The sequence below is a fragment of the Egretta garzetta genome, unplaced genomic scaffold, assembly GCF_000687185.1.
Source record: "Egretta garzetta isolate BGI_Z169 unplaced genomic scaffold, ASM68718v1 scaffold81, whole genome shotgun sequence".
NCBI classification, from domain to species: Eukaryota; Metazoa; Chordata; class Aves; order Pelecaniformes; family Ardeidae; genus Egretta; species Egretta garzetta.
The window spans coordinates 9,468,832-9,482,327 of record NW_009258671.1 but is presented as its reverse complement, the minus strand read 5'-3'; the positions used below and the strand labels follow the sequence as shown (position 1 = coordinate 9,482,327).

The 13,496-nt window shown below is 42.7% G+C and overlaps 1 protein-coding gene across 1 annotated transcript in view; it reads left to right on the top strand.

Moving 5' to 3' along the window:
* Nucleotides 1-8,618: 8,618 nt before the first annotated feature.
* Nucleotides 8,619-13,496, top strand: part of CDPF1 (cysteine rich DPF motif domain containing 1) — a 9,301-nt gene continuing 4,423 nt past the window's right edge. Inside the window, exons 1-2 of the mRNA XM_009648791.2 lie at nt 8,619-8,734; nt 10,959-11,070. Of these exons, the coding sequence (XP_009647086.1) occupies nt 8,622-8,734; nt 10,959-11,070 (225 nt within the window). The 5' untranslated portion in view covers nt 8,619-8,621. The remainder of the gene's footprint in view (nt 8,735-10,958; nt 11,071-13,496) is intronic.

Below are 13,496 nucleotides of genomic sequence, written 5' to 3'. Positions count from 1 at the left end.
CACATGAACCGTGCTGCTTCCTATAAAGTCTCCTTCTAACTACATGCCATAATACTTTTCCACTAAGCCTTCCTCCCCACCTGTTCATTTATTTTGTCATACCTTTTCTAAGACTGAGTGAAGTTATTATTACTCACCACACTTAGAGGTATGCCTGTGTGCACAAAGGAAACGTGCATTTAATTCTGTAACAAACATCAAAGTGTTCTTAAGCTTTATCTATGGCTGTAGCCAGAACTTTTAAAAACTTCATGTAAACATATGGCATACAAAATTTCTGTTAAGACCCTATCAACTCTGCTGTTTAATTAGCTCCACTCTGCAGTCCACACTTTCCTCTTGGACCTCTGAAATCTTAGTCAGACCTATCTGTGCTTGCTCAACAGAGATCTGAAGCCAAAGAAAAGTTACTTTGTTACCTGTGACACATGAGGATGCTACTAATTCTTACTGGACTTTTGAGCTTCTTGGGCAAAACCCCAGAACTGTAAAGATCTTGCGTGCCTGCCCTCCTAGCATATGACCCAGTAGGAGCAGTCCACTCTGGTTATAGTGAATCCTAGGATCCATGCATCTCCATCCATGATGGAATTTGTCACGTGTGAAAAACCCGCTTTCCCCCTGTCTTACCTGTGAAGAACAGAGCAGTAAATTTCTCCAAAAGAACTTCAGGTCGAGAAGAGCATAAACACACATGCTCTCAAGAACAGGCTGTGCAGACTACAGAGCATGCACACAAGAAAAGGCCTGGCTGTCTACAGTAAAATATGTCTCCAGCTGTCTGAAAACAAGTATAATTTCTCTGTGTCCTACAGAAAATTATGAAAGTGGTTCCTATATGTGTGCCTTGATACCTATTTGATGAGAATATCTGGTATTAAAAGAAGTGCAGCCTTAGTATTTGCGTGGTTTTTAGGCAAAGTAATCCAAGTACTGGTTGGGAGGCAAAGTCTGAGAGGAGCAAACAGACTAACCTGAAAATGTGCTAAAAATTAACAGTGTTTGTGCCTGGGTGAATTCAGATAGCATATTTCATGTTGCTACGTGGCTAGAAAACAGGAATTTACGGTATATGTAAGTCAGGAAGTCCTGAAGCCTCTAGCCCCTGACTGAAGGTCTAATTTCCACTGTAAACCGTAATCAAAGGGGCAAAACCGAAATGACCTCTGTGTGAAGGTGTGAAACAAGGCACCTGTTTGTAAATTCTTGTGACAGAACTCCCAGCAAGTGCCTGGGAGGAGAAAACTTTCTAAAGGTTGAGTGACAGTGGACTTCTTTGCTTTATCAAACATGCTGGAAATAGCTCTCTCTGGTGTTTTCTCGTGCTCGCTGTTCACAATAGCTGGGATAACAAACCTTGAGGAACATGTCTTTCGGAGGAAATGGGCATGCCTGTAAGAAGGTGTGTGGGGCTATGTGCTTGAGAAAGTGTGTATATAGTAGGTACAGGTCTTTATTCTCAGGCTTTCTTGAAGCTTCCATACCTTCCCCCGCCCCTCGGTAGTTTTTTGTTTTCTTTTCTTTTTAAACGTTTTGGTTTACTTCGTTATGCAGTCTTCAGCTTGAGCTCAGTCCTAAGAAACTGAGAGCCTCAGTCACATTTTGCCGGAAGGAATTCTCTTCCCCAAGTATATTAACGCTGAATGTCTCGCTGGTCACGGGGGACAGTGGGCACTGGCTGTCACAGCAAGCACGTTGTAACATGCAACCCCACGTAGTGGGGGCTGAGTATTTCCTTACAGTACCAACTTTGCTTTCCGCAGGGGGATAAATCACTGGAGCTATGTTTATTTCTTTCAGGATTATGTTAAGTCACAGTGTCTTATTTCCTGAAACACTGTGTTAGTCTCTCCTTGTGTATTTCCACAAAATCTTGGTGTTCCTATTTTTAGACTCTGTTGGAAAGCATTGCACTAAGTTTAGATTGTGCTTAACTAAGCTGATACTTTCAATGGTACACATGTGGCCCTCCATAACTTTTCTTAAAGGACAACTTTAAAGGAATCATCATCACTTATATATTAATAGAGCCTTACTGTCTTATTCTTCCCCACTATGGATATTAATCTAACAAAGCTATAATAGGGAACTGGAGTTTGGAAGGAAGACAAAATCAGTTCAGGGCAGGGGCAAACCTGTGGCCACAGCATGCTTATTTATTGTGGCTATACCAGAAGGGAGATTTAATGAAATCAGACCTGAGGTCTGATTTCCTTGTTTTGGCAAGGAATAACTGTAATCCAGAACTGATGTTCACTTCAGCGAACACTTCAGTGTTTGGATCTCCCGTGTTACCTCCTCTCCAATGAGTCCCTGTAACTGTGCTGTGAGGAGAGCAACAAGCTTGCTTTGCCTTCCTTTCACTTCTAGGCCATTTTATGTGAATAGAATGTTAGAATGGCATCACGGATGATGATGTGGTAAGTACTCTGCTCAGGAAAGCCTGTTGGAAGAGAAGGAATAAAAACAGGAATGAGGTGGACCGAGCAGGAAAACAGATGTGACCATAGGTTAATTTTGGGGGGGAAGGAAAGGAAGAACAAATGGCACTGTAGTTCTCCCTCCTCTGCCAGGATTGTTCGTTCTGTTACACCGTAGAGAGATCCACCATTCCCTGTGCCTCCCTGCAACCAGGCATGGAGATGGCCTCTACCATAAATGCTTGGGCAGCTTGCTTTTATTTTTATTCTATCATTTGCTCTTACTGTGTGACCCACTTAGCTGGGCTTTTGCAACTGAGTCACCCTAGAAGAGCAGAGGTGCTGAAACCAGAATTCCCGGCAGCTGGTAACAGGGATACTGCCAGTCACCGGGGCTGTGCAGTGCCTGTGTGTCCACTAGAGGGCAGTGGTATATACCGGTTAATCAGTGCCTTGTCGCAGCATTCCTGTGTGGAGCTGTCAAATTCTCACCTAATTTGAGATTCTTCGTTATTAAATGCTGTCTAATTCAGAGCTGGCTGCCTGCCTTATTCAAGTAAGGAGTACTTGGGCTAGATTTTTTTTTTTTTTGAGTGATGGTTTCTCAGATTTGTTAAATCGGGTATTGGTAGATGCCTTTTTGAGATCCATCTAGTGTTCATAAAGCCTTTTTACCTAAGGAAGGGGTTTGATTTGCTTGTCTCCTCTCTTTCTGCTGGCACACCCTGTTCAAACATTCCCTACAACTGTTCAGAAAAACACGCCTGCTTTCACATCTGTGACCACCCAGGTTGTTTATTGTACAGCCATGGGGAAGTCCACGCAAGCTGTTGTTAAAAAGCAGGGCTTGGGGCCTGCTATATGACCCATACCTGGAGGGAAGCCTGTCTGCTGCAGTGATCTCGGTTCCTTCAGAGCAGAGCGAGCGTAGCAATACCAGCATGATCCCCCTGGCCCGAAGGGAGAAGTTGCTGCCCCAAGTCAAGGTTTAATTAAATCAAGTGATCTCTGGGAGGGGTAATAAGGGTGAAAGTTCCAAACAGCCACGCTTGGTGAAATTGCATTCCTGGGCTAATTTGTTACGCCGAACCCAAGGTAAGTCACCTCAAAGGACGAGCAGGGAGGCAGCCAACAGGTGACCTAAACATGCCTTCAGGGCAATAACATGAACGAACTGGAGGGAGAGAGTTGTTCACCTGGGGATTAAGTAGCAAGTAAGAAGGTTCTGCTGTTCCACCTATTACCTGAGCAATTAGGCAACAGATCATTTTTCTGAAGGAGGTGAGTGCATTCCTGGTGCTGAAGCATATTGAAATTTATATCACACCAAACACTGCAAAATAATTTGGCATTTACCAGGCTATGAACTCAATGGCTCCCGCCCTTCTATTAGAGAGTGCTCCTTCTCGTAGAGAATCAAGCTGTGAATATTGTAGTAGGTCGTCGTCATCAACGGTGGATACTGCAGGAGAATCTTGTCAGGAAAAAGAAGCAAGGGTTTAATTGGAGAGGATTAAAGGTGTGTCAATGTTGGTTTTATCTGACACCCTTTCAAATCAAAGTCTACATCTGTTTCTAGGCAGTTTGTTTCTTGTGTAGTTTCTCTAGTTTATCAGTGACTCAGAAATACATGAGTCTCCTGTGGAGTATTAAGAGGGGCTTAACCTATGCATTGTAAAGACTTGTGCTAATGAGGTTTGAAGCAAAGAAAATCAGATTACTTATCTGTGCCACTACTTTGCCACTGACCCTGACAATTTAATGGTGATTTATTATTTCTGGCATGCCTTCCAGGCCTGTTAGCAGAATGCTCCGAGCAGAACTGCCCTGAAGTTTTTAGGAGTCCCTAGAGAACTGCACTGAGAGCCATTTCCCCACATCCGTATCACGTATCAGTCACAGCATGGAGAAACACTCTTAACAGCACTGCTATCTATCTAACCTGCACCTTGCTTTTCCTGCAATTATTTCTTTCGTATGGCATTCAAACCCGTGTGCTTTACCTTTCGCCATGACACGTGGGCCAGCCCCCACGCACGTCCTGCAGCATTCTGGGCTTGACTTGGCAGGTTTCTGCTGAGCGTGCTAGTTCAGTGTTTGCTTCGTAATCAAGCATGTGTGGGTAGCTGTGTTCTTTTCAGAAGAGCTATGCATGTGCTTAAAGTACGTGTTTTAAGTACCTTGCGGCTTCCAGCCAAAATGGCAAGCGTTTGGGCAGAATTCAGTTCTAAACAAGCTGTTATAAAAGACTTCTTCAGTACATACCAGCCGGCCAGATATTTGACATGTTACTGGGACATGGCGCTGCATCAAAAATTCTCAAGGAAAAGAGAAGAAGACAGTGTTAGCACTGGTGATGATTTGAGTCACTTGAGATTACAAATTTGCGTGTTGTGATTGTAAAGGGATTAGTGCCGTAGACTTTTATCTCCTCAAGAGATGCTTCATCCTGTTGTTGGTATGCTAGAGAGGAATGAGTTCTCACCCATGCTTCATATGTCTGCTTGGAGGGGAGGCAGCCACCTTGTCATGGTTGTCATATCAGGCATCTCGCTAAGATGGTGTATAGGGCCAAACCAACGAGCTTACTTTGTGATAAACTGGTGCCTGTCTCGACCGTGGTTTCATCCCAGGATTGCTTCTGTGCGTTTGCTATCTGACATAAAGATACAGTTCTTCAATTGCAGATGAGCTTTTTGGAAGTGGTAGAAGCTTTGTCAGAAAGTGCATCTTAGGACTTGCCTCCTTGGTGGTTGAGACTAAAGGTGTGAAGCACATGCATAAACTAAAAGTTTATTACATCTGCCATCGAATTTCTTTCTCCAGAAGGAAAATGGCTTTATTTTGTTACATAGCAAACTTTACTTCTGAATGGGAGCATTCACCCTGAAATCTGCGTGTGTATTAACTTTACACCTTGAGTTAGTGACCTTAACTTTCCCAAGTGCTGCTGTGCAGACAAGCTCTCAGGACAAATGATGTTCCCAGTGACATAAAACTTGGTACAGCTGATACCAGTGACTTGTAAGCTGGGAGTAAAATGGAAAGCGTCATAAATTGATCTCTGCCTTGCAGGCAGGATCATATGCTTTTCAACTGGCATAGCCAAAAATCTGTTTGTACATAGATACCATTCCTTCCCAGTGGTAGTCACTGGACAGATTCTGTTCTACATGCCAATGGTCTAATAAGAGAGCAGGTGTTTCTATATCTAACGTACTTCAGCTCTGAACCCAGGGCTGTTATTTTCACTTGGAATCGGGACACATTCATTCCAAAGTCTATGATCCTCACTGCCATAAATAATCTTTTTTTGTTGTTGTTGTTCTTAGTGTTTTGCTTTATTTTAAAGAAAAGATCACCATGTCGGTCTTGTGTATTTGATTCAAGTGATTTTTCATACTTTACCTTTGTGGGGTTAATTATTTCCCTTTTTTAAAAAAGATTGATTACAAAAAATTGCATACAATGTTTGGGACTGAATCTCATTCAGACAGGTGGGTGTCTTGGTACTGCTAGTGACTACCTACAGAAAAGGTAAATTTCAGTACATTTGGGGGACTTACCTGGTAAACCTGAAATGCAGAGTTCACAAAGCAGACTTCTTAGTTGAGTTTGTGTATAGTTTGAAGAATCCCAGGTTTAATGTATAGGGAGAAACAGGTAGCATGTACATGCCTTATATCTAACTGAAAAATCTGAAAGCACTTTAGTTAATTAAATTCTGTCAAGCATCCCCATGAGGTAGGGAAAATACACGATATCCAAGGGTTACATCACTTTCAAAAAAATGTAGTTGCCTAAGGTATTCATGAGTTGGATCTCTTTATTAAACCATTACCCAGTCCCATTTGTGTTACATTTGAAGAGCTCCCTGTACTACTGAAAGGCCAGGAATGGCAATGGAAAGGCTGGTGGTGAAGGAATGATGAGGTAAGGGAGATTATTCCCAAAATTAAGTTTCAGGATTTAACAGGCTAGGGCTTTCTGAGCCGCGTGCCTGTTACGAAGCCTCTGTAACCTCTGAGGATTTTGGGGCTCCCTGTTCTTCTGGAACATTAGAAGACAAGTAGTCACAGCTCTGCTTCACCTTGCCCCTAATTCACCTTAGCAGCATATGTCTCTAAGGATTCAGTTTCACCACATAGAGTGAGCAGAAATAGCAGCTTACTGTCATTGAAAGAGGGAAATACTGGTCCCTCATCTCAGCCCTCCCTTTCTCCTGGCTGTGCAGTTTTCCCTCTTACCTTGTGCCTCTGTTAGCGGTTGTTGGGTACCTCTGCAAGCCAATTTAGTTCCCTAAAACAAGAGGGGAAAAAAAAAAGACATTGGAAGGAAAAAAAATAAAGTTCTTTTATTTGTTACCACGTTAGTAACTAGTGTGATGCAGTAAGAGTGAAACCATAGGCCAAGGTGTTTGGTGTTGGATACCAGCTGCCCCCTCTCCGGGTTTCAGGATGTTTCGGACTACCTCGGGTCCTAGCCTGTAGACTGGATGGCCATTAGTCGGGCGTCCAGGTTGGAGTGTATTAGGTGTGCTTCTGAAGCACATCTTTCAGTGTAGTTTCACCTGAAACTGTCCAGTTTGTGTGCCTTAAGACTGCTCCACAATGCAAACCAAGTGTGGTGAGCGGGGACAGCCAGGCGATTTGTTCCCTCGGAAAACCCCCGAGCTGAGCTAAAACATAAATAGGGACAGGGCCTTAGTGAAGTGAATCAGCTCTGGAGGGGAATGGTATGGCTACAAATCTAGAAGAGAGGAAATGGCCTGCTGTCCTTTGGCAGGCTGTATGTCTGCCCAGCTATGAGCTCAGACAGCCTAACTGCTGAGACATTGCTTAAATCCAAGTGCTTCGTGCTCACCTTCCTAACAGCTTGATGCCAGCTCCACTTCACTTAAAAAAGCTGGCAGGTTTGCAGCAGAAAACTGCATGCTGTGAAAAGTGTGGAGGCTTTTAGCTAAAAGCTTGAGTTTTCTTGCTCACTGCAAGGCGAATGTGTCCGTTCGAGAAAATGGTGCAGGTGAGCGAAGGTACCCAGTTTGCAAACAAGTGATCACATTCCATTCATGGACTGGTGCGATTTTGGGCATGCACATTGGTTAGCTGTGTTTGATCTGATCGTGCATACATACCAAAATCAGTCCTAAAAGCATACTTGCCGCACCATGCTTTTTGAAAACCGCAGGGTGTGACTCTCAAGTAAACTGGTATCAGCTGGATAAGCTCCCAAATGCAAATCAATGGCCAAGATTTTAAACAAGTCATCTTGTAAGTACCAAAGCTGATGAAGCATGGTTTCCAACATCTTATATCTCATGACTGATAGCTACACCTTTGTAATGGGTGTCTGAAATCTTTCAGACAGATGGACAATAGCTTTCTCATGTGCAGATTTCTCTGATTTATAGAAATATATGGGTGCCCTCCATGAGGATAAAGCCCAATCTCCCTCTTCTGCCTATTTTCATAAAAGTTGTAGGACCTAAACTTTTTTGACGGTACCTCCTCCTCTGTTCTGTGTGGCTTGAATAGGCCAACACTATCTAGGCACAGGGTGATTACATCAGCCTCGTTGCCATAGGAAGCCAGATAAGAACAGGGAGCCAGGGTTAAGCTCCTAAAATTCTATTTGAAGGTGAACGAGAAGCAAAGAAAAAGACATAGCAAGTCATTGCAACACCTGCCTTTCTGGTACCTGCCTTCTGAGCAGGGTCCCAAGACCCTTTCATGGCTCCGTTTGCAGTTTGTGGGAGGAGACAGGCATTGCAGAGCTGGGTTGGGATTCTGCAGAACTTGGATTGGGATTCTGCACAGCAAATGAGGAGTCGCTTCCTGGGAAGTGCTTAGGGAGCATAAGCCTTGGCTGAGCAAAGGGTTTTCCAGTCACAGCCATACACTTTGTTACCAAAATTAATTTATGGATCGGGTTCTAAATTAATGGGTGAACTTTTATAGTTAGACTCCTAGCCTGCAATTTCTAAACCTCTGTAAAGAATTTTGAAATTTAACTGAGACATAGGAAACCAACTTGATTTGGGAGAAAAGATTTACTAATCAAGGTTTGCAATAGTCAATTTTCTCTTGGATTTTAATTTGCATAGCCATATGTCCCACATCAGTTTAATCTCCTTGCCCGCATGTTCCCAGTGCTGCATTTTGGATTGACATGATTTTTGTGTTTCTTGTAGGTAGATTGAAGATGGATGCTCCCAAAGAAGCTCAGCCTACAGGAGAGTTCAAATGTCAGCTATGTGGCTTAACAGCTCCGTATACGTACTATGGGCAGAAGCCACCAAACACACACTCTATTGTGTAAGTACAGTCTTTCATATTGCAGACTTCATTTATGCTGTGAGCATTAGAAGCCTTGTACTGTGGAACGATGTGCTCTGTGTGAACCCAATAACATGCCATATTGCCCCTGAATACAAGGCTTGGTACTTAAAGTGACCTTCTTTTTCCCAAGGGAAGAAATGTTAAAAATTGTCAGCTTTGATAGCAAAGACAAAAATCAACTTTCCTGTCCTGCTTCAATACCATGCAAAGATTTGTATTTTAACTTATTCCTAACCCCACTGGCCACCCTACTATTTACCATAATTTTTTTACTAGAATACTGTTGACTGTCAGCCTAGCATTTCTGGGAATAGCCCTTTCTTCACAGCTGTGTCAGCTGGGCAACATGTAAACACAGCATGAATTAAATACATATGGTAAAAACACTTTTTACGAGCTGTTTGACATGATGTGGAATTTTGAACAGCAATGCTTTTTGCATGAATTAGACAATTCTTTGGCAGATTGTATGACATTGAAGTGTGTGGAAATTTAGTACATATTTACATTCTGGGAGACTGAAGCCTTTTCCATCTCTGCAAAGTAGGGATAGTTTGACCAGAAACTATGCAGTTACAACTTTGTCTGCAGACATTAAACTCCCCATAAAACAAAGCACTTCATTTTAAATGTATGAGTAGCTCTGTTGAGGCTGTCCTGGTCAATGAACCCATCAGGCAAACATGATCGGGAACTCACTGGAACTGGAAGTCAGACATGTACTCAGCATTTCACCTCACTAAGACCGCTCAGTTTCTTATGTAATGGAAGCAGCTGTTGATCACCACCTGCTTGGGCTGAGATCAGATCTTTTTTACTTGGGCAGCTGTATTTTTATCATTCCAAATCTCATGGTGCTGCTGGTTTTCCCTCGTCTGCTCAGCAGGGCAATAGCCCACCTTTGATCGGGTCCATTTGTAAAGAGTCTGAATCAAAGCTGAACACGAATCTTAACTTTAGGTTATCCAAGCTCAGTGTTAACATCTCAGCTTTATTTGGATTGCTGAGATTCAAAAAGCAAAAAAATAATGCTGAAGCATAACACTTCTGTACATGCCTATAAGAAACAGCTTTACGCACTATCTTTATTGGCTTACTTGCTGGTCTACTCACATGTCCTAAATGCAGTGCTGCAGGAACACATGCCAGCCATGAAGGCTGGTACCATGGCCAGGTCTCTGCCCTGATGATGACTACATTAAGAGTGTGAATCTTGCAAGGAGAGCTTTGCAAAGGTAATCCAGTCTTTGTACACTAGGAGACTTGTCAGGTGATCTGCCAAGTTAAGGTGCCTTACCTTTCCTAACAGTGGAAGGCTTGAGCCATAGCGTTTTTTTGAGTAGAGAGGAAAAGGAAAAAGGAATACACTCACAGACACAAACATACATGTGTGTCTGTATATGTGCGTAGAGAAGGGGAAGGCAGTATGAGTTAACGGAATATCTTTTAAATATGTATTACACTCCATATTACTACAGAATCCAAGTTTGATGTAAGTCCAAGAATAAGCCAGCCTTGCAGGGTGCCTTGTGCAGACAGACACCCAACTGACTTCTGTAATATTTTGCCTGGAGCTCCCAGGAAGAATAAGGCCTTAGTCTTTCTCAAGCAGGTTGCCAAATTCTTAATAAATGCACTCCCTTAGTACCCTGAAGCAAACAGTATGGTCTCTGACATAAAGTAAGCATGTTTCAGGTCATTGTAATGTTCTGTGCTAGTAGCTCTTGCTTGCAAGAGGTGGGAACCTTAGCTTTGCAGCAGTGACATAACCAAGAGCAGTAAACCCTTTTTATTTTACACTCATAGGTACACAGCTTTGGAACAGAACTTCCAATTAAAAGCTGTGCAATTGAAATGGTAACTTGACAAGGTACTGAAGTTGGCCATGCGAAGGTGCCTGTCATAAAAATGGAAGATAAAAAAATACTTGAAGGTAGAGCACTGAGAAAAACCTAGCAATACAACGTTGAGATTATCACCCTAACTTTGGAAGACAGAAAGTGCGGTATAGGACTGAAGGCAGCCACAATGTTGGTTTCGAAGAGGGAGCTGCATAGTTGCTACATTGCCTCATTTACAACACCAGGCTGAGCAAATCAAGTAGAAAGGGCTGATACCTTTCAGCCCCTACAATTTCCCCATTTCAACTCTCCCATACTGTGAAATCTACCCTTAAAAGCCTGAAATTATTCTCTTACAGGCTTTTGGAAGAAAGCTATGTTATGAAGGATCCTTTCACCCCTGACAAGGACAAATTCCTCATCCTTGGGTCTCACTGCAGTTTGTGTAGCAGATCGGTGTGCGTTGGTCCAGTAAGTAACAAGCAAAACAAGCTTCTTCAATCACTTCTTTTTGTTCCAGTCCTGGTGACCTGTTAGAGAAGGACCAAACAGAAAAAAACACTAACAGCCTATTTTTAAGGCAACCTTATTTTATGTTCTTGTCAATTCCCCGAGATAAAGCTCTTTGTATTACATGAAAATGGTCAGCAACTTGAAGTGTTCTATTTACAGATGAACACAGTCCAGCCTCACAAAACAAATGAGTGCTCTCCTCCACTTTTTCAGCACAAGAAAACGCAAGGGAGAATCACTTCAAGACCTTTAAGGTTCAGTAGATCGTACTACACCAACAGTAGATTTTTTTTCCGTAAAGGGAATATAAACATCCATGGATTGTTAGGTTTGCATCCGCAGCACAGGGCTGCCATCCTATTTGCAAAAGCTAAAAGTGAGTAGGGATGAGAGTTGTGCAATGCCATGATAGCTCTCTGAAGAAGAATGAATTTGAGTAGCAGCTGGTAAGCAACCTTAAAAATCTGAGTGCAGTCCAGAAAGGTGGTATAAAATTACAGTTGTCTTAATTACTTTCCTCAGTGCAGAACTGGCCCCTTTCTTTGCTGTGAGTTCAAAGCAAAAATGAAGACAAGTTATTACACAATTATCAGTGTCCGGAGGCTGTACCGTGCTTCTTTGAGGCAGTACAATGACTTGAGAAAACTTAGGTTCCACTCCTTTCCCTTGGCAAGCCAGTTCTGTGCTTGAAAGAGCCTTGGGGCTCATGCGTTAGTCAGGACTCATGCATGACTCAACCCATGAGGAGACGTCACCTGATTGTTTACATGGACAGCAGTGTGTTTTTGTTATACCAGACACCACTACCCTAACAGCAGCCAGATCCTGTCCTTCTCTTTCAGAGTGGTGGTTTGCTATCCTGGAGTAACGTGCTTAAATCTAGAGTGATAGTTATTAGCAAGAGCACACCTTGGTCTTCAGCGTCAGATTTAGCAGTTCTCAAATTCAACCTTTTCAGCCCATTCTGTAAGTGCAGTGGTTAGGGGCCAGCTCCAGTGGCATGATCCTTACTGCAAGTAGCTAGTAGCAGGTGTTTTAAAACAAACAGACCTGCTGAAGACTCTGTGAAGATTTAGAAGGTTGGGGTTTTTTCATGTTTGGTGGCCAGTTATAGTTCTGGTAGGACAAAGTAGCACCTCTGGCCTCCTCAGAGCATGAGGTGAGATAATCTGGGCAACTGAGACAGCTCATATGCCAATGCCAGGCAGTTTCTGTGTTGAGGTCTTGAGGAAATTCTCTTGAGCAAAACAAAGGGTCAAATTACACTGACAAAATTTAGATGGTTGGACAGACACAGCCAAAAGGAAGTTGGCACGCTTGGACAAGTTCAGCTGCTATTCTGGCTTGTAAGGAGTTAGCACCAAGGATGGATTTGGTCCACTGTCCTAAGAAGAGTGCGCAGTAGCACCTTTCTCCTGATTAGGTTTGTTTCCTATTTCTGAAGTCTCTTCTGTCATTTAAATGAATGAAAAATCACCAAAAGGTCAGACTAGACATTGCAACAGAGATTTTTTTTTTTTTTTTTTTTTTTTTTTCCTTTCTGGAACTATGTGATGACTACGTGGGAGTCAGATGAAGTGCCATTACGTCTTTGATAGCTGGGCTCAAGTTTCTAGAGCCAAGTAGCTCAAGGCAGTTGTGTGGAAGCAAAGCTCACATGTGAGCAAGATCATCCTCGTGACAACGACCCTGTCTTGGCTGGTAGCTGGCTCACTCCCACGCACAGCCAGAGGAGGAGGCAAGTGCAGCTAGTCAGATAGTTTGGGCTTATGAGCTTGATTCCTGCCCTGACACGTCAGGTTTATCCCTCCTTTTTAACAGCAGAGGATTAGCAGCTCCGACATATTTTGGGCAAACTTGAGCACATTTAGCTATTTTCAATCCCAAATGAAGTGTCATGAATTTATGAAGGATTCAACAGATATTGCCAAGTCTGGCAGTTAAATCTGTCAGAAATAGAGCATTTCAGCCCCTCAGTATCTTTCCACACAGTGTGTGTTTCCAACTGAAGGTGGGGCTTTCTCTTTTAAAAGATTTATTAATTGTTTCAGTTAAGTCTAGGGCATGGCAATGCATGGAGGATATTAGCAGTGAGCTAATAGAAGCCTCTTCTAATCTTTTTGACATTCCTGGCTTTTTGCCTATTGTGGAAGTATGTCAATCATTTACTTCTTATTATCTCGAGTCTTCAAGATTCCCCTGATGGTATCACTCAAAGCAAAACCTTGATTGTAAATAATTGAGAATAAATTTCTTACCAAACTGGCCAGGCCAGATAGTGAATCACACATATGGCTATGGTTTCAAAATGTATTTGGCAATACTGCTTAGGTAACATTGAAAGAGATCTGTAGAAATGATAATTAGTGCTTTAAACACCTACA